The sequence below is a fragment of the Cynoglossus semilaevis genome, chromosome 14 (assembly GCF_000523025.1).
Source record: "Cynoglossus semilaevis isolate Cse_v1.0 chromosome 14, Cse_v1.0, whole genome shotgun sequence".
Lineage (NCBI taxonomy): Eukaryota > Metazoa > Chordata > Actinopteri > Pleuronectiformes > Cynoglossidae > Cynoglossus > Cynoglossus semilaevis.
Window position 1 is genome coordinate 18,274,153 of NC_024320.1, and position 26,225 is coordinate 18,300,377.

At 40.9% G+C, this 26,225-nt stretch overlaps 1 protein-coding gene across 1 annotated transcript; it reads left to right on the forward strand.

The window, feature by feature from the left end:
* Positions 1–4,079: 4,079 nt before the first annotated feature.
* rph3aa (rabphilin 3A homolog (mouse), a) lies at positions 4,080–24,765 on the forward strand. The gene is made up of 16 exons (XM_008325650.3): positions 4,080–5,431; positions 14,177–14,308; positions 14,466–14,595; positions 15,161–15,244; positions 16,511–16,676; positions 16,799–16,948; positions 17,557–17,691; positions 18,091–18,170; positions 19,228–19,302; positions 19,693–19,802; positions 19,888–20,014; positions 20,661–20,714; positions 21,522–21,673; positions 22,119–22,200; positions 22,284–22,380; positions 23,894–24,765. Exons 2-16 carry the CDS (start codon positions 14,190–14,192, stop codon positions 24,025–24,027), a joined length of 1,695 nt encoding a protein of 564 aa, XP_008323872.1. The 5' UTR covers positions 4,080–5,431; positions 14,177–14,189; the 3' UTR covers positions 24,028–24,765.
* Positions 24,766–26,225: the final 1,460 nt, after the last annotated feature.

The window sequence follows — 26,225 nt, forward strand, 5'->3', positions numbered from 1 at the left end:
ATTCAAAGTGTGTTTGGGAATTTCTTTTTAAACATTTTCAGTCAAATGTAATGATTTTCACTCTTTTGGTCTGGACACTAAAATTGAAGCTAGTCAGAAATGGGAACTGTACTGCTACAGCTGACCACCAGAGGGTGTAGCATAAAGAAGCACAAAAGATAGACATGAATGGAACGTTTGACCAACTGTTAAGGTTAATTCTCTGAGGGACGCCTCCTGAGCTCAGTCACCCCCCCACCACAACACTTTCTTTAATCCTAGGTGAATGTATAAATGTACATAAAATGATTACTGTGGCGTGGATGGAAGAAAATCAAGGAGAACTGTTTCATCATGCTAAGCTGAACCAATAGAGCGTAACAGTGTGGTACTGAAGGTAGAAATCCTATTCAGTTTAACCATAGTTGATCCACCTTAAAACTCATCTACTCGCAGCTTAGCATATTCCAAAATTTAGAGTTTGCGCAAAGATTTAACATCCTGCAAAATCTGAAGATTTTTTTTTTTGTGTTATTTCAAACATGTTTCAGACAACGCGATAAAGCCTGTATCATGGTGAAATACTACAGTATTGTCTACTGGAGGACTTGTGTAATTGTGATGTTGAGCACAGTTAATGAACTCATAAGCAGCCTACAGACCGAATACTCCCTAACATGCAGTACATGTCACCTACTTTATTACTACAATATCCTGCCACACTATAAAAACAGCAGGCTAAAAATTCACACAAGTGAATGAAATCAGTAGGAACGAGCTGGAGTTTGATGTGTTGCGTAGGTCCTTCACTTTTACAACAGCCATGTTTGTAGCCTTGTACCTGTGTGCTTTTTTTTATACTTTGCAATATTGTTTTCACTCTGAGTCGTATGTTTGTCTTATTTTCTTTTTGGATACAGTTCTGTAAAAGTCGTTAAAATGCTCCATTCCCCACCAGCTGTGGCTTCACATTGAGTGCAAAAATATACAAAGTGAATCAAGGTACCCATCCATAATCTCCGACTTAGCAAAAATACAATCATTCCTGCCGTTTTTCTTTCCTTCTAGTCGCAGTATTTGGGGGTGTTCCAATAAGAGGCTCCCCTTCATCTGGTTTCATCCAGTTTGTCTGTTCATATTCACGTGTGTAATTTCCCTCTGCACATTGGCTCACCATGAGCTAAGAAAGAGGTTGAAGCAGCATTTCATTTGGCCTTCTAGGGACCGTTTAACAACCGTCGGCCTGATTCAGGATCGAGCTGCTTCTCTGTGTCATTCTAGAAATCCAAAAAATTACACAAAGTCCGTGTTTTCTGTTTCTGTCCCGGGGTTGTCTCCTCCTGTCGGAGGACGCTGCCGTAAAGTCTTTAAACTAATTAACCACGAGTGTTTTCACCCCAGTGTTTTTTCTGGGTGAACACACCATCGACTGGCTGGAATAACTACATCATCTGCAGTGTCTGGTTCTATGTGCAGATTTGTTGCTCAACAGATGAGTTGGTATTTGTCTATAATGTCTAGTAGAGTGCTTGTTTGTGGCCATATCAGTATATCATATCAGTGTGTGTGTGAGAGAGAGAGAGATTGGTAGAGTGCTGCCAGTTCAGCTTCTTTAATCAGCCATAACATCTTCATGGACACATTATTTTTTTCTGCAGGTGTTAAATCTGTTTTCCATGTATCATGTAAGCAATTTAGATGCATAGATGTGCCTTCTATGCATGTACCTACTTGTATGTGATAGGTATTACAAAACAAACAACAGTTCTCTTGTATTTTCCATCATCATACGGAACCATCGTAACGCATAAATGTGAATCGTTTCGCCCTGAACATCCTGAACAAAAAGGAATAACGGTGATTGCAATGCAAACAAACTATATTTTTTGACATGTATATTGTACATGAGTACCAGGTAGTGGAGAATGTACCGACTAAAACATATCTACTTGCCAATAAGATATACTGTATGTATATTCCTCCAGCTTTCTCTCTATGACGCAGGGAGGGACCTCACAAAGCTTCAGAGGTTTTATTGTATGACTTTCAATGCAGTTAACCATGTTAACTTCCTCAATAACAATAAATGGCTAGCTAATGCCTCAACAAGTGGTGTTTGACATTTGTTTATATCTGTGACCATTTCTATGACTGAGAAAAGAGCCATCTTTTAGAGCTCATTTGTGAACACCAGGAAATGTTCTCACTACTCACCTGATATATTGTACTATACAGTATTTAAAGGAGTACACAAAAAACTTTTACTTTGGTTTTTTATTGTATTGAACACAGCAGCAATCACCCTCAGTTCTAATGAGTTAGAAACCCCTGTTCTACAGCTTAATTCTTTTTAGGGCCACAGGAGAACTGAAGTCAACCCTAGCCATGGATGTGGATTCACCCTGAACAGTTCCCCAATCAGCCACAGGGCAATTTAGAGTAAGCTGTGTTTTTAAAAATGAGCTAAAATGAACCAAGTAGCATGGGTGAAGATTTTCAGGTTTGGATGCAAAGGTGCTGAATAATGTTAAACTGCATTTTAATCTCCAAGCACAGACAGTTTGACAATGACATCAAACATAACAAACAGCCGTTCATTTTAAAGTTCCACTCTACATTCAACAGTACTTGATTTTAACTAACAGTGCTGTGCATTGAAGAAGAAGCTTTTACCCTGTGACAGTCACCACAGACCAACGGTCACACCAACAGAAAAACCACAACTAATGATTCGCTCTGACTTTCTCTGCACTAAGGAAACCTGTCTCTTCTGTGTTGGCTGTCAGTGGCGTCACATGCTGTGGCTAAACCAGGAACTATTTTTGACATTTCTTCCAGTTTAAATTGGACCTGCATACAGTACAATGATGGCTTCACAAAATAACCCATGACATTTATTATGAACTAATAATATAATATAATGATATAAACACTTACATTTTTAAATGTCTTTAAAAGTTACAGAAAGTATGTATCTCTCTGAACATCATCGATAAAGACGGTATATATTATATATATTTAACCAGTGCAAAATGTATCCAGTAGGTGGCAGTAATGCAACTGACAAGACTCAGTGTTTTTGGTAGAGCCCAAATTAAAAGCGGACAAAACCTTCAGTGTAAGTAACCGCTAACGTGCTATGTGCTAGTCAGTGCATCTGTGTTACGGAATGTTAATAATGGCGCTTTCCGGAAAATTAAGAAGTCCTGGATTTCAGAACGCAAAGTTGAATGTTCTACGTTCCAATTGCTCATTGTTATCGAACGCATCAGACCGTTAAAATATACAAAACCCACCAACATCCCCTTTACCTTTTTGTTTCGTATGTCTTTTGGAAAATGTTTGGTCAATTGAACATTCGATGTCGTGTGTGAGGTAGCCGGGCGGGTTAGACGTTACAAAGAAGTAACCACAAGAGGGCGACAGAGGGCTGTCCACAGTCTCACTGAGACCGAGTGAATGACAGTAATTTAATTCGATCTAAAGCTTTAGGTCCAGGGGGACACACTGACCCTAATCTAATAAATCACACCGCCTCCACAGACGCTGAGTGTTGTGACACAAAGGTGTGTTTCTCCCGTGTAACGTTACACACCCGTGACAGTAACTGGCTGTGGCTCTTGTTACTGACGGTTCTCTTTAAAAGGGTTAAGGTTAACTCCTGGCGTTGTTTGTATAATAGCATTACATAATCATCCTGGGCTGTAATTGCACTGTGCTGCACTTCTATTGGATTTGTATTGTGTTGTACATAATAAGTGCAGCTGTTTGGCTCCAGGGGGAATAAAAGGCCAAAAATAGATTCATTAGAAACATTCCCATATGGAGCATGAATGAACGCCAGGGCTAAAAAAGATGAGAGTGTTTCAGGTTACTAAGTAACATCTCCACTAACACGTGCCTGTTATTGCCTGGTGGAGCAGATGAATCACTGCACGTACATAGTTACAGAAATAATTAACTTTTTGTAATATTGTTAAAGTTTGTTCAATGCTTTTTGTCCAGAGGTGGTGAAAAACAATTAACCCCCTGTGTTTAATATAAGAATGGACTTTGTTAAAATGAGAATAATTACAAATACACCTGAACAAAAGTCACATTTGTTTGACAGAATTAGTTGAATGTGAAAAGGCTTCAGTTTCTCTAAGGCCACGGTGCAGGGGTGAGAGTCAACGCAGCAGTCAACCAACAATTTGTTGTTTCTTTAAGCTGTGTCTCCGATTGATATTAATAGTGAACCTAACGTCACAGTATGTGTCAGGATTATTGTCAATGTATTTAAGAGAAACGTGTTTGTCCAGCTGCCGTCTGCAGTGCTGTCAGACCGTACAGCCTAACGCACGAGCTGCAACTCTCCTTAGAACCAAAGAGAATTTGGCTCTAATCTCATTTTGATTATGCTGCTAATTTAGTTATTTCAGATCATAATCCACTCACTCGCTCTTTTTGGGAAAGAAAAATGTCTGCTTCAACTCCAGCTAATGGAGAACCACTCTGTGTTGTGTCTTCTGTAAATTTGGGGAAATTTACCTGTTGTTTTTTTTAATTATTATTGTTTTTTTTGGCAGCTTTATACCTGGAAAAGTAAATAGTTTAAAAATAATTTAAATCTTTAGGGATGTACAATATTAGCTTAAAGAAAATGATCTCATCACAGTTGTAGTAGTGATCCTGTTGCTCTCTCTCTCTCTTTTAAACTTTGCTCATCAGGAATTGACTTCCTGTCAATATACGAGTGTTTCCTGTAGCATAGTATTGTGGCTTTGTAGCCTCGTCAAGCGCATCCCAAGAAGAAGTCATGTTTGTGAACTCAAACATGACTGATGTTAACTTTTTCGCCGATATACCGATATTGTCCAAACATTTAATTTCCGACACCGATATCAACCGTTACCGATATATGCAGCCGTTTTCAAAAACTCGAAACCTCTGCTGTGAAAGTCTCAGAATCCCAGAAGCAATTCCAGCACATTCGACGAAACCCAGGCATGGCATTATCGGAAAAACCGATAACGATTCTTACAGATATTATATAAATATGTTAATATCGGGCCAATAATATCGGCCGGACAATATTATTCGGACATAAATATCTACGGTAGGTAAGTTAAGTCATGTCAAATCGATTTATTCATACTTTGTAGAACGGAAATAGAGAAATGAAGTTTAATTAATACAATTAATTATGAACCACTGAATCATTTGGAAAGTAACTCCAGAGATGAGAGTGAGGGTGGAGGTAGTTAATGGGAGACAGACAGAAGAACCGTGGGAGAGAGGGAGGCGGAGCCAACCTTGTACTACAGTGGCTGACAGTGGGGAGGAGAGCAGTTCAGAGGATGCTGGAAGCTGAGGCCAGGCTGCTGCTGGATTTCTGTCTGTCACACTGAAGTGCATCTCGTGCTGAGAGAGAGAGAAAAAGAACAACAACACGTCGGTTTGAACGCCTCTGGTAAGAAAACGTTCTCTGTTTTCACTGACTTGCACTAATGAGTCACAACAGACGCTGGTTTATCATCAAAAGTAGATTTATTAACATTTAGTTCATGTTATTTAACAGCATCAGCATTTGATATACTTCATTTGATTCACCTGTCAGGGGTTTAAATAATAGATTCATACAAAAACAATTTCATAGATTTTTCACTAGAATTAGGAATAAAATAACTGTTTTCTTTTTTTTTTTAGTTCAAATGTGACTGGAACAATACTGCTTATCTTATGCACTGTTTTTTCTAAAAACAGATTATAATTGTGCCAGAATATGCATTTTCTTTTCTTTTTACCTTGACGTTCAAAGCTTTACTGTGATCATAAATTTAATTTAATTTTTTTATTGTGAATAGTCTGTTTGGTTTTTGGTGATAGGAGAAAAGCTACAGTAAAAATAAAGACAAATCTTCTCTGCACCTTTATAAACATTTGAAAAATACAATTTATACATTAGTATATAGTTTTTATTTTAACCAAGAGTCAGGGGAGCAGCAGAATTGATGCTGGCTCAGCAGGGGAACTGAACCTCTATCCTGTCATGACCCGTTCCCACCACTAGGCCAGGGTTTGCTTCTGATAGTTGGGTGTGTCTGTAAACGCAGTCGGGTTTCAGAACCAGTCGGCTCCAGACGAGAGATAAAGTTGATTGGAGTCCGTTCTGGAGGCTCTGACTAACGTTCTGTCTGTTTGGAGGAGTGGGAGTTGGATGAAGACTGCTTTTGGTGTTTCTTCATCAGGAACAACAGATTTCTGATATTTCTTTCTGACGTTTTGATGGAGTCAAACCCAGAACCTCCTCCATTACAGGCCAGTGTGCCTGGTCTACTGTTTGTGGCTTCAGTGAAGCTCTGGTTGGAAACCTTCTCTGCTTTTCTGAACAGTATGGTTAAATTATCTTTATCAAGAAATTTGCAGTGTGTGAGGCAGCCAGGTTGTGTCTGAGACGACGTCTCCCTGATAGAATTTGCTGGAATGTCCACTTTGAGTCACGGTCAATAGAATGGGAGAATGGAAGTAGAAGAAAGTTGCAGCAGAACGTTTACTGTCTGTTCATTTATTTCTTGAGCTATGGGTCACGACTGAAAAGATAGGATGGAAATACGAGCCTAGGAACCAGGAGATGAGTTTCCTCCAACAGTGACTGAGTTCAGCTCTGGAGATAATGTGAAACACTCAGTCATTCCTGTGGAGCCACTGCTGCTCCACCTCCACTGGAGCCAGTGTAGATGGTGGAGCATCTGTTCAGGGTGCCTACAGGGGAGTTCCCTGGGGAGGTGTTCCAGGCAGGAGGGGAGGGATTACATCTCCCAGCTGACTCGGGAATACAAAGCCAACAACCCCGAGGAGTTAATGGACGCTGCTGGGGAAATGGCTCTCCGTGACTGCCCCCCTGAGGAGGCTGACACCATGACGTGGGTGAGAGTTAATGTTAATATTCTGTACCTGTCAGTTCAGTGTCGTATTCATGTTACAGAGATAACGACTAATTTCACTCCCGGCACAGTTGAACAGACAGAAAGTTGTGTCTTTTTTTTTTTACTACATACAATGGTTTACATTTATTGGACCCCTCAGTGCTGAGACGCTGCTGCTGCTCAAAGTGCTAACGTGTATTAGCAGTAGAAGCAGAAGAATTAGCTCTGGTCCATCTGCTGCCGTGGCTGCCTTTATTGAGCCTGCTCTTCATTCCCTTGCTCCCTGTAATCACCACCCCATGATTCTCTTCAGCCCCCCCTTACCCCCCCTTCANNNNAGCTGTATTGACAGAGACGTGTGCTAGGTGGGTGGTGGTCAATTATACAGGACTGCTGAGCACTGAGGTGAAATATCATGCAGCTAATGTCCTTTAGTTGAAGTGTCAACCTAACTCAGCACTCACTGAGTGCTGAAAGTGGAGAAATCTCCCCCTGCTGTTGTTTTTTTGGCACCTCGGAGGATTTACAGTCAAGACGAAGATGAATCAGCCATCGTGAGTTGTGTAGCTGTCTGAACCACATGGATCCAGTCTTTATGTGAAACACTAATACAGGGATTTCTAAAATATGGTGTGAGCACCCTTGGGGTTGGGAGGTGTGCGCAAGCTACCACTAGGGGGTGCACAATGTAAAAAAAACGTGATTGCAATTTGGAGTGTTTTTTTTCAAGTGGAATTTTTCCACACAATAAAGACGTGTAAATAAACATTTCCTTTGTAAGATTTTAAATCAAAAGCCGACATTTGAAACACATGTAAAACATGATCATATATTTATAAATAGAATGTGGAAGAGAAGAAGAGATAAGAGTGGATGTGGACGCCTACCCTGGGAGTGGGTTTTCTCCACGTCTCCTGGTTTCCTCCCACTGTCACACATGATCAGGTTGATTGTTCACTCTTGACAGTGAGACCGTAGTGTGTGGATGGTTGTTTGTCTGTATATGTGGCCCCTGTGGCTGTACATCTGCAGCCTGTCCATCACACAACGTCTACGCCTCAGTTTGAACACGGGGAAAAACAGTTGAACCTGACATTACAGATCAGGTCAGACGTGGACTAACGTTCAAACAGATTTATGTACCAGAAGATCCTTTTGAGCAGTTGGAGCTGCTGGTCCTTGATTCAAAAACATTGTTATGGCATATTCAAAGGTCAGCAGCAAAAAAGACAGCATACATTTGTGTCCGTGAGACCGAAGACGCAGCTCCAAGGAAATGGATGTAGTGAAGGTGGATGAAGGAAACAGTGGAGAAAAGAGAGAAGACAAGTGTCAGGGATGTTGGACAGAAGGACGCAGCCTGATGAAAGATGATGAATCTGAAATTTTAGTTACTGGTATGAACAGGATTAGGATTAGATCAGAGAGAGAGTAAAGTTGGACTGATTTAAAGATAAAGTAAGAGAATCAGAGTTGAGACATGATAAGATAAGAACAAAAATGGAGACAATAGGAGTTTAGTAGAAAAGGAGGTTAAAGAGGAAATTATATGATATTATATATTATATTACATCTGTAAATGTAGTGTCCGTGCAGCAGTAGAGTAGCTGTACTCACAGCTTCAGTTCACAGCAGACTTGCCCATGCCAGGTATTGACCAGTGGTGGTCTTCTACTGTGGACAGCGGTGGCAGAGTGAGTGAAATTGCCCCTTTGATCATAAAACATAGAAAGGGCTGGGGTCAAGTCCACTGTGACCTCATCCGTTTGAAAAATCAGTTAAAATTCATGACTTTCCTCTTTTGGTTGCCTGCAGTGAGGAATGTCTCACCTGAGCTTTTAACAGTTTACATGCTGGGGCTGCACAGTAATTGACATTCCTCCTCCTCCACCTTGGACCTGCAGCTGCAGCGCCCTCTATCTGGGAGGGTGTAAACGTAGGAAAAGCCTGAACTGGAAATAAGATCCACAACATCTGTGTTGGTTTTTCTGTAGCTGTCTGTGGTTTTGAAGGTTGATGACTTGAACTGACCCCCCAGGATGGTTCCTCACTTCCTGTGTGTCAAACATCAGGTGGACTGTACTGCTGATGTGACCCCCCGCCCCCTACTGGTGAAAATGAGTCTGACACCCCTGCTCTAATGTAAGTCAGATCTGGGTTAAACTGCATTTGGAACCTTTTACAGGTGTTAAAGATCAGTACATTGATTATTTCACAGTTGTGTTCAGTAGATGGAGCTAAATGTCTTTTTTTTGGATTTGGTGACCAGATACTAATGCAACTTCAGGCTTATGATGTGCACGGTGCTGTGGTAATGAACATGAGATGAGGATACATGTGATATCCAACAGGAGACGGTGTTGGTCTGGACACTAACCTGCTCGTCTGTGTCTTCCTGTCTTTTCCTTTTTTTCATTTCCTTTCCTAACCTTTCCTTGTAAGGAAAGATGTATTTATCTTCGACTGGTGTAATAATGTTTCCCACACATCTTCATTACTTTGGGAAGTATTTCATGTATCCTTAAGTCCAGTGGTCTCTTCTAGTGCACAGAGAAGGAACGTCCTCACTGACCATGGTAGGATTTACACAGCAGATTACTCTCCCATCTAAGCTTGACTTCACCCAGGAGTCATTAGTAGGGGGTTTGAGTATGTTTATCTGTGTGTGTGTGTGTGTGTGAGAGGGTGTGTGTGTGAGTTTGAAAGTTAACAGTCACACCAAAAAGTCATCAGAGAGAGGATAAAGTCAGTGCTGATGAGTCTCAGCAGAACTAAGCTCCATAATCTGCTCTTATGACAAGCCTGAGTGGAGGATTGGACAGTGGACAGTGGACAGTGGACAGTGGACAGCGGTGATGTGACCTACAGTATGGGCCACCCAGTGTGTGATGGAGGTGTTGGTGTAGTTGGACAGTGGCAGGAGGAACAGTGCATGTATCTGAATGGATAAAACTGTTGTCATGACGACATCATTTCAGGTCCATTCAGGTGCGTTCTTAATGAAATACTTGGACTTCAACATCAGGGTTGATGTCAGTATTTCTAACGCGTTCTTAATGAAATACTTGGACTTCAGTATGAGTGGAGTTTTGATGCAGTGGTGTCGTTCCCCACGTCATCTGTTCTGGTTGATATGAACATGTACAGACACCTGGTGTGATGTGATGTATTGAACTGTATGTGCAGTGTCTGAGAGGACAGCAGAGCAGACTGCCATCTGTCAGAGCTGTGACCATATCATCAACAACCACAGGGAAGGTCAATAATGGACGTGACCAAAGAGAAAGGAAAGTGCGGCGTTAGTCATGAGTGGGAAATGGACGACCGGTCGAAGCCTGTGAAGTGGAGAAAATCAGTGTTTTGAGCCATAATACATTTTCAAACAAACAGTAAGTGAATGAAGTTAATGAAGATGCAAATCAGATTTTTCTAATCTTTGTAAATACACTCTGTATTAAACATTCCTTTTATTAAGTTGCAGACATCCATATAGTGCTGTTAGCTTCAAACTAAGTGACAATAATAGAATCTTTTTTTTCCCACCACATCTTCTGTCTGTGATGGTGATGTGTTGGTTGGTTATATTTCTGCCTTGTGAAAAAAAAAAAACCCCAGCACATGCTATAAGTAAGTGAAGGCCGTGCTCCCCGTGTCATGTTCTCCTAATGACGCTGTTATATATGAGCCTCCAACTTTCTATAGATCAGCTGAGATCTAGATTAGAGTTATTAATCCGTCCCTGGGGGTCGAAAACTGTTCCTCCATTTCTATTGATTTCACATTTTTCACCTTCTCTTTAATGTGAGTACCTCGGCCTCAGCGGTTCATCACTACTGTAATCACTAATGTGCCTCGAGGTGTGAACGTGATGTAAATCGTTGTGTTGATGTTTTTGCCTGGTTGTGGTGAACATACAATCTAATCTAATCAATCTCATAAACTGGGTTTACTAATGCGTTTGTGTCAAACGCAAGGCCCGCGGGCCAACTGAGGCCCGCTGAGTATTTTCTGTGGCCCAGGAGCTTAAACAGTGTTTAACTGCCTTATGATAAAGTGAGTTTCTTAACTTGTTAAATTTTCTTTTTACACAGAACATGTACAATAGTTGTAACTGTAGTATGTCATAATCAATTACAGAAACATGTATTAACATGTTATGGAGTATTTACAGCCACACAGTCTTACAGTTACACCTTCAAGGGGAATATCAGTATTGCTGATTGAGTTTGACCCCTTGACTCAGTGTTTAGTTTAACATCAGCTGTGACACTACTCTGTATAGTATTTTGTATTTTACTCGTACATGCTCCTTCAGTACTACTTTACATACAGAGGATGAGACTTCTGTATGTAGACCTTTATCTCTGTATGTACATACGACTCTAGATTATTCGATTATTTGAAGTGTAATCCCTTCCTGGAGTGCAGTTGTGATGTCAGAGCGGTGTTAGACACTCGTTCTTCTAATCCCTCCACTGTATTCAGGAAAGTGTGAGAAATTATGGAAATGGTTCTGGAAGTGTCCACTCCAACAAATAGACTTTTTATCAAAAGTAGTTAACATGGGTTCACAGGACAGGTCACCATCAATCTTAACACACACACACACACACACACACACACACACACACACACTGTATGATCCCTGGAGGTCGTTCTGTTCCTCCATAAATCGACACTAAGTGGCAGGTGTAAAACAAACCGGGGTTCATGTGATGACATGTGTCCTTGACAGGGTGGAGGTCAGGGAGGAGGAGGAGGAGGAGGTGGTGCGTTTAATGCTCCATTAACCTCCGCCTGAAAACCACCATCTGAAAAATAACCAAAATGATGAGTTAAAGAAAAGTCCAAATTTAAATGTCAATCATTTTAGTGAAAAAAATGTAAGAACAATCTCACGATTTCTGTCCTCTGACTTAGGTGTGTGAAAGCACAAAGGGTTAAAGTCATTGGGAGTACTTGTCCATGCAGGACCTGACACCCACGGTGACTGCACAGATTTGTCGACTCAGCACTGTTCTGTCTTTGAACATGAAGTAAGATCTTGTCAACGACTCTCAAGGATTCACTTTCTTGACTCAGTCCTGTGTGAGCGCAGCTGTGAGGATTCACTCTGGTTCTTCGAGATTAGCCACAGGATACACCTCAGTTGTGTATTATTTACAGTACTACTACTGTGTGGGAGTACTTGTCCACACCTGTGAGCCACACACTGGGTTCAGACGGTGAGAGCAGAGCTGTATTGATGTGGCGTCAATACGACATTGAGACTCAGATCTGTCTCAGAGTGTCGTTCTGCTGCTGAGCTCCACCACACATCCACCCGCTCCACCTGCTCCCATCTGTATTCAATTCAAGCTAGACTGGAGACAAATTAGAAATACTTCATGTGAAGTCCTTAATTTGTTCATTAAGTTTGTTCATTCAGTAAATGATTCAGTACATTAGAGAAAAGAACAGAATGACAGATGCATCTTTTCTCTGACGGTTTCTTTGACACAACGACGGTGTCGACAGACAAAATATATTTCAGTCTGAGCTCATCACTAAGACAGTAACCTGCGGGGTTAATGTTCTCCCTCTGTGTTGTCTTCCAATCTATCATTTTAATTTAGCCCGGACTATAATTGCCATGATGTGATTCATAACGACAAGACGTGACGATGTGGCGTGAGGTTTGTGTGTGCCTTGAAGCATTAGTAGTGAGAGGGAAAGGTAGCGGTCGCACTGAAAGGCAAAGTGTCCACACACTGTCCACAGTGACAGCAGTGACCCCTGACATTTCCATGTGTCACGGACAGGGCATTTTCAGAGACGAGGGGAGTGGGTGTTTCGGGGGAGGGGGGGTTAAAGCCCCTGAGCTGTTTCACAACTGTAAATATTTTTACCTTTGAGCGCCCCCTATCCCCTGTCATATGATCTAATGTTCAAAATGGTCAGTGTCTAGTGATGGGAGAGTTGAAATACGTCCGTGGAACAGAGTTTATGATCCTCTGTAGCCTGTCCCAGCGGTCATGGGGTGAGGGAGGGGTACACGCTGGACCAGGGGTGGCAGACTGCATACGACATACAACCTAATTAGATGTCACAAAGGCCGGACCAGACCAATCATAACCTAACTATAAATAACAATAAGTAAAAATCCCCTATGTTCCATCCATCCATCCATCCATCCATTTTCATCCGCTTATCCATTACCGGGTCACGGGGGCAGCAGTTGCCACCCAAATCACACTGCACCGTACCAACCGCCCCGAACCTTCCTGCAGGTGGTGAGTCCACTGGAAGGTACCAACCGCCCTGACTGGGATTTGAACTTGCCCAGGAGGTGAACCCTGGGGTTCCACACCAATGACAGAGACATTGCGTCTGGGCCAAAGCGTTTCGGGTCCCCTATGTTTTCATGCAAATAAGTACAGTAAAAATCCCCTATGTTCCATCCATCCATCCATTTTCATCCGCTTATCCATTACCGGGTCACGGGGGCAGCAGTTGCCACCCAAATCACACTGCACCGTACCAACCGCCCCGAACCTTCCTGCAGGTGGTGAGTCCACTGGAAGGTACCAACCGCCCTGACTGGGATTTGAACTTGCCCAGGAGGTGAACCCTGGGGTTCCACACCAATGACAGAGACATTGCGTCTGGGCCAAAGCGCCACGGGTCCCCTATGTTTTCATGCAAATAAGTACAAGTTTATTAGATATTTATGTATTATTTATATTTAATGAAAATGAATTTTACTAAAAATATCCTCAACTTGAAGTGAAGAGTATTTATTTTTATTTTCATCAAGCGGGCCTGGATTGGACCGGTTTTGGACTGCGTGCCGTATGTTTGACACCCCATGCGCTAGACAGTTCATCACAAGTAACGACACTAATACCAACTGTATAAGGTCAGGTTAGAGCGTTTGTCCAGTTAGCCTAAAGTTATATGAAGTTTTTGTATGTGAGAGGAAACCAAAAAAACCCCGACACACAGGAAGAGAAGATGGAACTCCAGCAGTGATCCATCTGTTGACCTTTGGTCTTAGGCTCCAGGGAGCCCCCAGACTTGATGTGGATATTCTGATTAGGTTTGACATCTGTTTATTCACATCAGGACTTGAAGCTCTTTTAAACTGAGTTTCTGTCTTTGTATAAATGTGACGTAATCATCATCAACCTGCTGTAGATATCCAACATATAATTTTGAAGACAACAATTCATTTTCTGTTTTCATACGAACGTTGCAGCGTGTTTGTGTTTGTGTGTGTTTGTGTGTGTGTGTGTGTGTGTGTTTTCCAGGACTAAGTAGTTGATGATGAACAGGTCTGCTGGATCCATAGGTGAAGAGCTCACAGATGAGGAGAAGGAGATCATCAACAGTGTCCTGGCGCGTGCCAACATGATGGAGGCCACGGAGCAGGAGAGGATTAGGTGAGAGAGAGAGAGAGAGAGAGAGAACGTCGTGATCACATGACCACGGCTGACGAATCTGCAGGCAGTAGGAGATCAGCTGAGAAATACTGATGTGAATCCACTTCTGTTCTCTTCTCATATTTGTGTGTGTGTGTGTGTGTGTGTGTGTCATCAGGCGTCTGTCTTCCCGCCTGGATGATATGAAGAAGAAGGCGTGCGGCGATGGCCAATCACAGTGTCTGTTTTGTGGGACGGTGTTTGGACCACAGGGCGTCACAGCTGTCCTCTGTGTTCACTGCAGGAAGGTACTGTAGGTAGATGGGTTTTAATTCTGCAACACGGACAAAGGACAAAGTCAAACCAGAAAAAAGAAGATAAAAGACAACAACACGACATATTTATTTTCTTCATTTATTTATTTATTCCACATTTTAAGTGCACACCTTTGTTTATGTTACTGACAAGCATGAAAACATTAACATCATACTGAGAGTTCGTCATTACAGTAAAGCCAACAAATATATGATGATAAAATATGACTTAAATTAAGATGAATGTAGGTTTGACCATTTATTGGACAACATTTGAGAGAGAGCTGAGCGTCCCTTCAGACGTACAGTGTGAGTGTGTGTTCTTGGTGTTTCTTCTGGGATGTACAGTCCATCAGAAGTTCCCCCAGGCGATACAGTGCAGCTGAGCCGTCCACTAACTCACTCTGACATCACACTCTCCATCTCTCAGCTCTCAGTAGGTCGGTGCTCTGTGCACCTGCGGTCAGGACTGCACCTCACCGTCACTGTACGTGTACTCAATCTGTGTACTCAATCTGTGTACTCAATCTGTGGACTCAATCTGTGTACTCTTTTGTAGCACATGTGCAGCAAATGTGGGATCTGGAGCAACAGCAAGAGCTCCCCCGTGTGGCTGTGCAGGATCTGCAGTGAACACCAAGAGGTGAGACCACCCAGAGAGGGTGGCATAAAAATCCAGGTTCCACTTTATTTCTGTTGGACGTTCAGGTCATACACAGATTTTCTAGATTGAGTTTTTGCCTCTGTTGTGGATAAATCTGAAAATATACGTAAGACATGAGGGGCAAAAAAACCAAAAAAAAAACAGAAACCATAAGGCTAAATCATGATACTGTTCTTTCTCCTCAAACCAGCAGTGAAGGTTTCCCCCCCCCCCTCTCTCACTCTCTCTGTCTCTCTAGCTATAAAAAAGAATTGCACTTCAAAGAGCAGCAGCCTGGAAAATTACCTTTCACTGATCGGTGCTCTCTCTATATTTCTAAATAAATAATGTATGAGTGGATGATTTATTTTAGCCATCATCTCATTATAGAAGGATCGGAGCATTAGAGACTGATCAGTGGTGAAAACCGACAACTCTGTTCATTTACCTAACTGTGCTAAACATATTGAGATAAAATTCTTTTTTTTAAGTCGCACAAGCCAAAAAATTCATAATGAAGAAGAAAAAACCCCACATATAAGTCGCATATATAAGAGTATAAGTCAGCTAGAGTGCCCTCTAGTGTGTGAGAATAACAAACAAGTGAAATTATATATTTTAAAATATATAAGTCGCAAACCCAGCCAAAGGATGAAAAAAAGTGCAACAGAAAATACAGTATGTATAGAAACAGGAAAGGTCATCAGCTGGAGTGACTTATCATTTGAAATGGTGGAATATTCACAGAAGTTTGAAACAAAAAATCTGTCTTCGGATGATTATGACGTCCTTAAAGAACATTCTATCACTAGACCACACCAATATGACAACAACAACAACAACAACAACGTCCAACCTGTTAGTATGAACACAAATGTGCTGCAGCAGGTCAGATGGACAAAGGGTTAAAATTAGATTTATATGACAGTGGAAGTGAGATGAACCTGGTGAAAGGGCAGGACGGTTGGTCACCGTATGTTAAAGTTAGTAAAGATGAAAGAGTGGTGTTTGTGACCAGGAGAGGATTTCAGTTTTATTACAAACTGGAAATGTCAAAGGAAATAGAATTTGAACTGTTTAATGACGACGCTGTGGTCGTGGTCTCTGCCTCAGGCAGATCTTTAAAAAAATGCTCTCTCATGTCAGTCACATCGAATATTTTCCATTTTGGAAAACAACAGGAGAAGCTCACAGTGTCAGTCCTAAAATGTACAACGAATGGAATTTTTAAATTTATTTTAAATTTCACCCTCCGTCTTCCTGCAGCTCCATAAGCGTTCAGGAGCCTGGTTTTTCCAGGGAAGAGAGCAGCAGAGTCTCCCTCCTCTCCTCCCTCTGTCCAAACCTCAACAGTCCAGCACGGAGCGCGGTTCTGCTCCTGTGGGGGCCAGCAGCCGCCCTGAGCAACCTGCAACACTGGACCATCCACAGGGTAAGAGTCCACACAGGATCAACCAAGGACAGTGGAGACTGTAATCTCTGTCTCTCATGTGGGTCAGTATTGCAGACATGTACAAGGTGAATTTGTTGGACGTTTTAATTTTGTCTTCACAGCCCCGCAGCAGCAGCAGCAGCAGACGGCCGGTTTAACAACTGACAGCTCTGAGGGACAGACGCCTCCAGCTGCAGTGAAGAAGGCGGAGGCTCATGTGTTGGCCTCCAAACCACTTCAGTCCAAACTGCAGCACGCCACCCCCCCCTCAGGTAAGGACTGGTCTGACATCAGCAGCACGTCATGTTGGAGGGTGTGAGTAAATAACAGAAGAATCACCACAGAAGGATTATGGTCTGGAAAAATAATAAAATATTTTGACAGTAAGTAGTAGTTTAACTATATGGAGAGCCCTGACTGACGAGCAGTGATGACTACTTTGACCCCTACTATATATGGTAGTACTATTGTGTAGTAGTATAGTGTCAAGAGATTGTGGTCTATTTCTAAATGATAACGACCCTTGAACTTCGGAGCTCCTGTGTCGTGCGATTTGATTGGCTGGTTTTCTCGAAGGACAGTCCGTGGCAAAATCGTTTACGTTAGCAGTGAGCATAATGGGTCGCATTTTGTTTCCGAAATACAACCGACAGTTGGACGGTGGCGGTGACTTTCTCTGGAGGATGAAGTAATGATGCGAACTGATTCTTTGGTTTTTTGAATCTCCAGATATAGTGTGGCGTCGTTGTGCTCACGCCAACTGTGACATCATCAGCAAATACAGCAAAGAGTAGTTTTTTTTCCTCATAGTTTTGCATTTGGTGTCATTTTCAGACATTTCCGTTGCGCTGTTTCACTCTTCTCCTCTGCTCTGTTGTAGATGTGTGGAACAAGCTTCCACAGCCTGACGTCTCTGCAGCCATCGTCCCCCCCGTCCACCCTCCTGTGACTCCCCAGAGACCGACACCAGAGCGAACAGAGGAGGAGGACAATGATTACGATTCAGACGATGCCAGTAAGACCACGGCCAACACTTACATTTACTGTGTGTGTGAAACAAAATATAAGAGACTGTATTTACTTTAAAAAAAAAAAAAAAAAAATCTGTCAGAATAGAATATTTTCCTTTGTGTCTGCAGCTGGACATTCACATTAGATCAAACGACAAGTAACATTTCAAGGTCATTGGTTGAAACGAGGGATGTCTGATAATATCGGTCGGTCGATATTAGCATATATTAGCATAATTACATAATATCGGTAGGATCGTTAACATTTTTTTCTCCAATAATGAAAATCCGATAACACAATGCCTGGGTTTGTCAGATTTGCTGGCATTTGACTTAGCTGCATATATCGGAATGACCCTTTCAGATCCTCATACTGACCATGTCCACGTGTCTCTGTCCTGCAGCTACTCTTGGATCTCTGGAGTTCAGTCTTCTTTATGAGCAGGACAACCACACCCTGCACTGCTGCATAATAAAAGCCAAGGTAAACACACGTGACGAGACAGTGGCAAAGTTAAATCAAAATAATCGGTTTGGGTGAGGAGGCAAAAAAGAAAAAAAAGACAACATGAATGCAAGGTGACGGGGCAAGACAGGGTGACGAGAGAAGTCGTGATGAAGTGTGATAGGACACGAAGAGACATGATGGAATTGGAGGAGACGGGATAAAACCAAATTAGTAAAAAGACCAGCCAAGACAAAGAGGCTGCTGCTGCCGGAGGATTCTGTTAGATCAGTGTTAAAGTCAGTGAGTGAGTTTTACTGCAACATACGGTAAGATTTGGACCAAGTCGCTCAGAACTTGTCGTCTAACCAGCAGCCAATGGGAATCAAGGCAAACTTACAACTAACACAGACTCTGCTGGTGCCAGGTGGCATGATATGCTATTGGTTCATTTTCATCCTGAGTGGAAGAGAGAGGTCCAGGAGAGGGCGCTGTGTCGTGAAATGATAGTTAGGTAACGTGTGTTTAATTTCGTTATTGTTGCTCCTTCAACTGTAATCATTCAATCTGTCATTATAAAGTAGGGACGACCACATGTGGTAGACATTGGTCATGGATCCACAGAATGATCACTATAAAACCATTGCACCAGCTAGACCACAGGTGTCAAACTCAGGCCCGGGGGCCAAATCTGGCCCGCAGTGTAATTATATTTGGCCTGCGATATCATATCAAATGTATACTAGAGTTGGAGTATATAGGCCCTGTATACTGGCAGGATCTGTAGGATTAGCGCTGCATGTGCTGTGCTATAGCACTTACATTTAGTTTTTTTTTGTTAATGACCTGTGAAAAAAAATATTTACATTAAAAAGGAACTCCAGAGGCTACAGATAAAAAGACATAATAAGAAATAAAGACCAGTGATGTGTGCTTTATTTCAAATTTAATTTCTCCGTTGTAGGGGAAAACATGCTCAATTGCCATAAAGTTTTCAATAAATATGCAGTTTGACCCACGACCTCGTCCCACTTTTTAATTTTGGCCCACTGTGAATTTGAGTTAAACCACTGCACTGTACTTGACGTGTGTCCAGGGATTGAAGCCCATGGACTCGAACGGACTCGCTGACCCCTACGTCAAGCTGCACCTGTTACCTGGAGCCAGTAAGGTACAGTTGTTGTTGTTATGGTTCCAGTCTGTGGCTTTTATCACCCGCACTAATGTAACATGTTTTTGTTCCAGTCTCTGAATCATTGAAGTACAAGTTGACTTGATGACTTGAGCAACAAAATAAAAATGTTCAAAAACAAAAATCAGCCGCACTTTAATACAGGAGACCTAACCACACACAGCTGTGGAGAAAATGTTTTGAAAATGTATGACGTAACGACTGGGCTCTCGCTCGATGCAGCAAATATGTGATCACACATTTGAGGATTTATGGTTCACGTGGTAAAAAGCTGTCATTTTAATGTTTTTCTCCAGAGTGAAGGAGAGCAGTGGTTTTTATAGCTTCTAATATGGTTCTCCTCCTCTCCTGTTCTTCTCTGCTGCTCAGTCTAACAAGCTCCGCACCAAGACGCTGAAAAACACTCTGAATCCTGTGTGGAACGAGACGCTGGTTTACCACGGAATCACCGATGATGAAATGTCCCGCAAAACTCTACGGTAACAAAACCAGTTTTACGTCCTGTGCACAAATGACACCAAAAATGTGGATTGAGTTCTGAATGAGTGCTCCATCTGCCGTCAGCCTTTCAGTCAGTGACGAGGACACGTTTGGACACAACGAGTTCATAGGAGAGACACGAGTGGCTCTGAAGAAACTGAAGTTCGACCAGAAGAGAAACTTCAATGTCTGCCTGGAGCGGGTCATCCCGGTGGGTGGATGGGTTTTTGTTTTCTGACCTGGTGATTTTTCTGTCCTGAGGTTGTTTAACCTGTTGACAAGTTTAGTAAAAAAAGAAAGTCCCCGATTATTTTGCAACTTAAAATAAACCTTGTTATGATACAAATTGTCAGGCCAGAACACATTGGCCTGAGCACCACAGATTAAACACACAACCTTTGACCTCTGGGAATCAACATTCAACCATCCAAACAGGCAGCATTCTCTATTTATTCTTCTTTATTTGGTGAGATGAAGGTTTGAGGGCAGAGATCTCTGTGGCTGTTTAGGCAAGCACGTGCACGTGCACGTGTACGTGCACGTGCCTGGCCACAAGAAAAAGTATAAAAATGTAGAGAGAAAAATATATATATAAATATATGGTTGTATGTATGTATATCTTCCTATATATGTATGTATCAATATATTTCAGTATATATATGTATATATGTATATATATACATATATATATATATATGAATGTGTGTTGAACTGTTGATTTATCTAAACATTTGAATCGTGGACTTATAGATGTGTGTTCAGGAAAAGGCTGTGTTCATGATACATATATTTATTGTCGTAACAGTCTTTTAATGAAAGCTTAATTGATGATTATCGTTTTACGTTTCTGTCCAAAGGTGAAGAAGGCCGTGGGAGGCTCGTCCCGCGGCATGGCTCTCTACGAGGATGACGTAAGATTCCACTTAGGTGGACCTTTTAAATCATACGTCCGCTCGTCCTAAAGGCTTCCCAGCATATTGGCATGCAGTACTACTGCAGTACTGTACTGTGGTACTGTATGGATGATAGTTTCCTTTAAAGACAGATGTAATGTCAGCCGGACGTGATCGACCCAGATTAAATATAAAACTCACTGTTTCATCTATCGGTTACACTCAGTCTTTCCGGAAACACTACCCCTGCTCTCACGTTACCTAAGACAAAAAAAGTCTTCCTATTTATGGTAATGTACAGATTATCACTGAGCGGTGAGGAGTGAGAGGGAGATGAAAATATTCTTCCTACTCCTACAGCAGCACAAGCACCAACTCCCTGTACTGCAGTATCTTAAAAACCCAAACTAATGGATGAGTACGGTAATTAAAATTAATGTCAAAATAGAAGAAGAAATTCAAAATTCAAGAATGAAACAGTAGACAATGAATGGCTCTACTGCAGTATTTACTGATACTATACAGCAGGGGTGTCAAACATACAGCCTGCGGGCCAAATCCGGCCCACTGGGGAGTTCAATTTGGTCCACTTGATGAATTTTGAAAGTGAAAAAAATGCACAAATAGTACAGTTTATAGGTGGATACACTCAGTGTGTGTGATACTCCGCCGTTCCAGTGTAACAGCTCAAAGGGTCAAAGAAATACAGTACAGTTGGTGCTGAAACGATGCACTAATTTTCTAGTACTTTGCTGTGAATAATATATATGTAAGTGCAGTAGTGTATCTGTGTATGTCTGTCTATGTCTGTGCGTTCTCCTGCAGCTAAATGAAGGCGAGGATTCAAAGGAAAGAGGTCGTATCTTGATGTCACTGACGTACAACAGTCAGCAGAGTCGTCTGATAGTGGGCGTGGTCCGCTGCGCTCACCTGGCTCCCATGGACTCCAACGGATACTCGGACCCTTTTGTCAAAGTGTATGTTTGACTCTCAGGAACATTAGTGTTGGCAGAGTTGAAATGTTGAAGTATAGAAGTGATTTTATTAAGAAAAAAGAAGCTCTCTCATCAAAGTAAAAAAGTGAAGTAGGTGTAGTTGGGATTTCATTTTTTATTTTATTGATGTAAATTCAGATGAACTTACATCCTTATCTCCCTCCTTATCTCTGTCCTGGTCATGTGACTGGAGTCAGCTCCACATCAGGTGTTACCTTTGTAGCCGAACTGTTGAATTAAACTGTGACATCAATTTTATTTGGCAAAATAAATCATGTATTTATTACTTAATTTGTATTTTAATCATATTGAATGTGAGCCGATGCAGGTGGAATGACTGGGTTTTACAACTAAAGATAAAAAATTCATTTGATACAGATAAGGTTTTGTATTTGTCCGTTTTATCTCGGGGTCATTTCTGATTCAGATATTTGAAGCCAGACATGGGGAAGAAAGCCAAAAACAAGACACAGATCAAGAAGAAGACCCTGAATCCAGAGTTTAATGAGGTCGGTGCTTTTTTTTATTTTCTGTTACGATCGGTTTTACTTCTGCTGTTGATCCTTCAATAAACTCTTCTCTGTGTTTTCAGGAGTTCAGCTATGAAATAAAACACACAGAACTGGCCAAGAAAACGCTCGAAATCTCAGTGTGGGACTACGACATGGGAAAATCCAATGATTTCATTGGTGAGTTAATATTGACTATTGATCACATGTCAACTCAGTTGGTCTCTGAGGGGTCAGGGGTCAAAGTGGAAATGTACGTTTGATTATTCCATCCGCACTCAAATATTAAACAGCCGTTAAAACGATTTCCATTTAGACCTGATTGACAGCGGGTTTAAAAAAAAGTTTGTCGCCATGGTAACAAGAGCACTGTGCTCCACATTCTCACTGTTGTGCTGGACCAGCCTGATTCACATGGCTGTGGGTCTGACGTATGTTTTTTTTGTTCTCTTTTTTTTCTCTTTGTCACTGACCTGATCCTGAGCTTCAACGGTTCATGATGTTCAGAGAATAGATTTTATTCAGGTTCTGTCTGTGCCTTCAGGGGGCAGTGAAGGCAGAGAGTGGACAGACGCTGGTCCAGTGCTGGTCCAGTACAAACTTAGCTTTATGAGAGTATAATTTTTTTTTAAAAAGGGTGGGGGGGGGGTCTCTTCCCGAACAGACAGTGTGACACAGTTATGTCACCAAAACCCACATGAACGCAGTAAACTGTTGACTGAGTCAACATTACACAGATCACTTTCTACTTTGGTTTTTTGTCCAAAGATACATTTTCCACCAAACAATTCATACTAACTGCATAAGTACTTAAAAAGGTCTGGTACACATTCAGCCATAATATATGTATGTATAAATATAAATAAATGTATATGTACACCTATAAAATATATATGTATGTGTGTATATATGTACATATATGTTTATATTTATTTATGCATATATGTACATACTATGTATGTACTTTGTTATATTAAACTGTTCCTGGTGACATTTATAAATGTATTTAGCTTTTTGGCATTGAATACTAGTTTTTTTTAGTTCAACATAAATTTGTGTTTTTTTTTTTTTTATCTTAACCATGTGAAGTCACAGTGGAATTGTTGGCCATGCCTCTGCAAATGTCAAGCTTTTCAAAGTGATTATTTTGTTTGAAACATAAATGCAGAAACAAAAATGCCTATTATTAGTACCACTGCCATGGAAACACTACTGCCTCCTGCGTGCACTACAGAGGTATTACAATAATTGAAAGGTCCTGATTCATATTACTGTGTGACATTAAGGTTTTGTCACACGTCATCAGATATGCCGATATTGTCCAAACACTTCATTTCTGATTCCGATATCAACAGATACCAATATCTGTAGCTGGGTTAAAGGCTGAATTCACAGTTCTTCGTGTGCAGTCGTGTGCTGTGTCACAGTGACAGTAATTCACTTGCACTCCAAAACTATTTTTAGGTCACATCTGGTCAAAACCCAGGCATTACGTTATCGGGTTTTAATTATCGGAGGAAAAACCAATAACGATATTGATTATGCTAATATCAACTGATAATATTGATTGGCCGATAATATCAAACATCCCTACTAATGACCAAAGATTTCACGACCCTCGTGCAGTACCTCCCTGCAGCCACATGTTGAAGCCCTCTGGTCTGATCTGTAAACCATGGTTGTGCTGTTTCAGGAGGCTGTGAGCTGGGCATCCAGGCCAAAGGAGAGTGTCTGAAGCACTGGTACGACTGCCTGAAGAACAAAGACAAGAAGATAGAGTGCTGGCACGTCCTGTTGAATGACCACACCCTCCAGATGGAAGATTAGAGCTGTGGAAATAAAGTGTGTTTTTTTCTCTGTGTGAACAAGTAGACAAACATTATCTTCTGGCTTTTACAGTTTGTCAAAATATTCAAAGATATATTTGTGGCAGGAGAAGGTGTTTTTGAATTTTTCACCTATTCCTTGTTTTTACATTTTTCCACCCCATCGCTTGCGCCCCCTACTGTTGAACCAACCATCCCCGTGTTCTTAACTGCCCTACATCCGTAAACCTTCTCTGAGATCTTCCTCTTTTTCTCTTGCTTGGCAGCTCTGTCATAATCATCATCATCAGTGGCGGCTGGTGAATAATATTCTAGGTGGCGCTGTTCCACAGGGAGGCAATTTGTGATTGTGAAATGACTCCATTCAACTGTTTTTACTTTCTTTCCATTTTGTGTTCCCTGGGTTTTCTTTTTCATTTCCATGACTATTTTGAGTTGCATCATTTTACGTATGTTACTTTGAGTTCACACTCTATCTCTACACTATTATAAACTGCTGTTTACATTGAAGCTCTTGTTAATAATGTCTGTAATGTTTGCTATAAAGTTGAGACCAGAGGGAATTCCCGGTTTTCCAGTTCTGACCTTTTGCCCCCGAGTCGTACGAGATCATATACTGTGTTATCAACTCTTCTGTACGACCACGTTGTTCAAGTGCTTGCATCACCAAAACAATGCTTTCAGTAGTTATCGTGTTAAATATTAAATGAAACGCCCACTCGTGTGTTTGTGAGCAGTTTCCTTGTGTTGTTCAATAATGAGTTCCGACGACGTCACTGAGGAAAGTTCAAGTCAAAATTCTTGTTGACTTCACGGAGTCAAAGTAATGTGAGGGCTGGGGGGGTTAATGTAATTTTTCATTTAAAAATGACGTCACAAGTTATTGTTTTACTGAAAAACCTCATGTTTGAAAGACCATCTCACCAGCCAGAATATGTTGTTGGAGTCAAATAGATCGTGAGGAACTGAGGACCAATGAATATTTTTGAGGACAAGACACTTTACCTGAATTATTGAGCTACATTTAAACATATTTAGAAATTTCTATTCTAATGTGTTAATGATGGTTAATCACGTCTTTTTATGATTATGATTAATCCACTGCTACATTGTGATAAATTTTTAATCATTCCACAGTCACTATATATATATTTTAATTTGTTTGGTAACAGAACCTTAAAAAAAGTTTTCAGTATCCAGTGACGTACTTTGGGCCGATATCAGTTCAGTATTTGTACTAAGAACTGTATCTAATGTCCTAATGAGGCTAGGCTTAAATCCAATGAATAATCTGTGATTACAGATTACCATGTTGTTTTCAGGATAGAAATAAAAAACAAGTTATATATATATAAATAAGCTTATATTTAAACATATATGTGTATATGTATATATATAGCTATATATAAACATAAATGTCAGATATTTTGGAGGACAGTACTGAGTTTCATCAAGTAATTACAAAATAATTAGCTTTGAAATATAATAATTAGATCTATATATATATATATATATATATATATATATTTCCATATATATTTGACTTGCAGGTGTCCAGGTCATAGAACCGTAGCCTATTGTTAGCTCGGCCCTGAACCGTGGCTGGGTTACGGGCAGGGGCGGCGGGCTTTGAACTTTGACTCCTCCTGATTATACTTCACTCTTACTAGGCCAAAGGTAATGGACTTGTTACACTCTGAAAAGAATTTGTGTCCCTCAAATTTTATCTCCAACATAATCCACCGTCCTTATCTAGTCTCAAAATAAACCAGTACAACTGATCTGTGGTCCAGATCTGCAGTGAGATAAAAAGAAGTTTGGTACATTGAATCACGTGGTTGGTTTATATTATCAATATAAAAATAATAATGCTATAAAAATTTTAAAAAAGATTTGGTGATGCACAAGAAACTTAATTTATTACATTACAGAGATAAAAACAACAAGAGCAAAGTCCTGTGATTTTATTTTACGATATCAATAATTTTCAAAATTAACATATAGAAAGGGAAACAGTACAAACAAGAACAATACGACAACTACTGTACATGAATGGACCGAACATTTACTCACGTCATGAATTATGTAAATATTATTTATATTTGGGCCAAATTAAGAATGAGAAATTAGGGTATTAAAGTCATACATTTATTAGATTTAAGTCGCAAATTTATGATAAGACGTAAATTTCTGAGTGTA

Bases quoted from the DNA above. Each gene is read 5' to 3' on its own strand.
- rph3aa (XM_008325650.3), top strand. From the start codon at position 14,190: ATGATGAACAGGTCTGCTGGATCCATAGGTGAAGAGCTCACAGATGAG. The intron at 16,949-17,556 runs GTAAGGACTGGT...GCTCTGTTGTAG, and splicing joins GCACGCCACCCCCCCCTCAG to ATGTGTGGAACAAGCTTCCA. The intron at 17,692-18,090 runs GTAAGACCACGG...TCTGTCCTGCAG, and splicing joins TTACGATTCAGACGATGCCA to CTACTCTTGGATCTCTGGAG.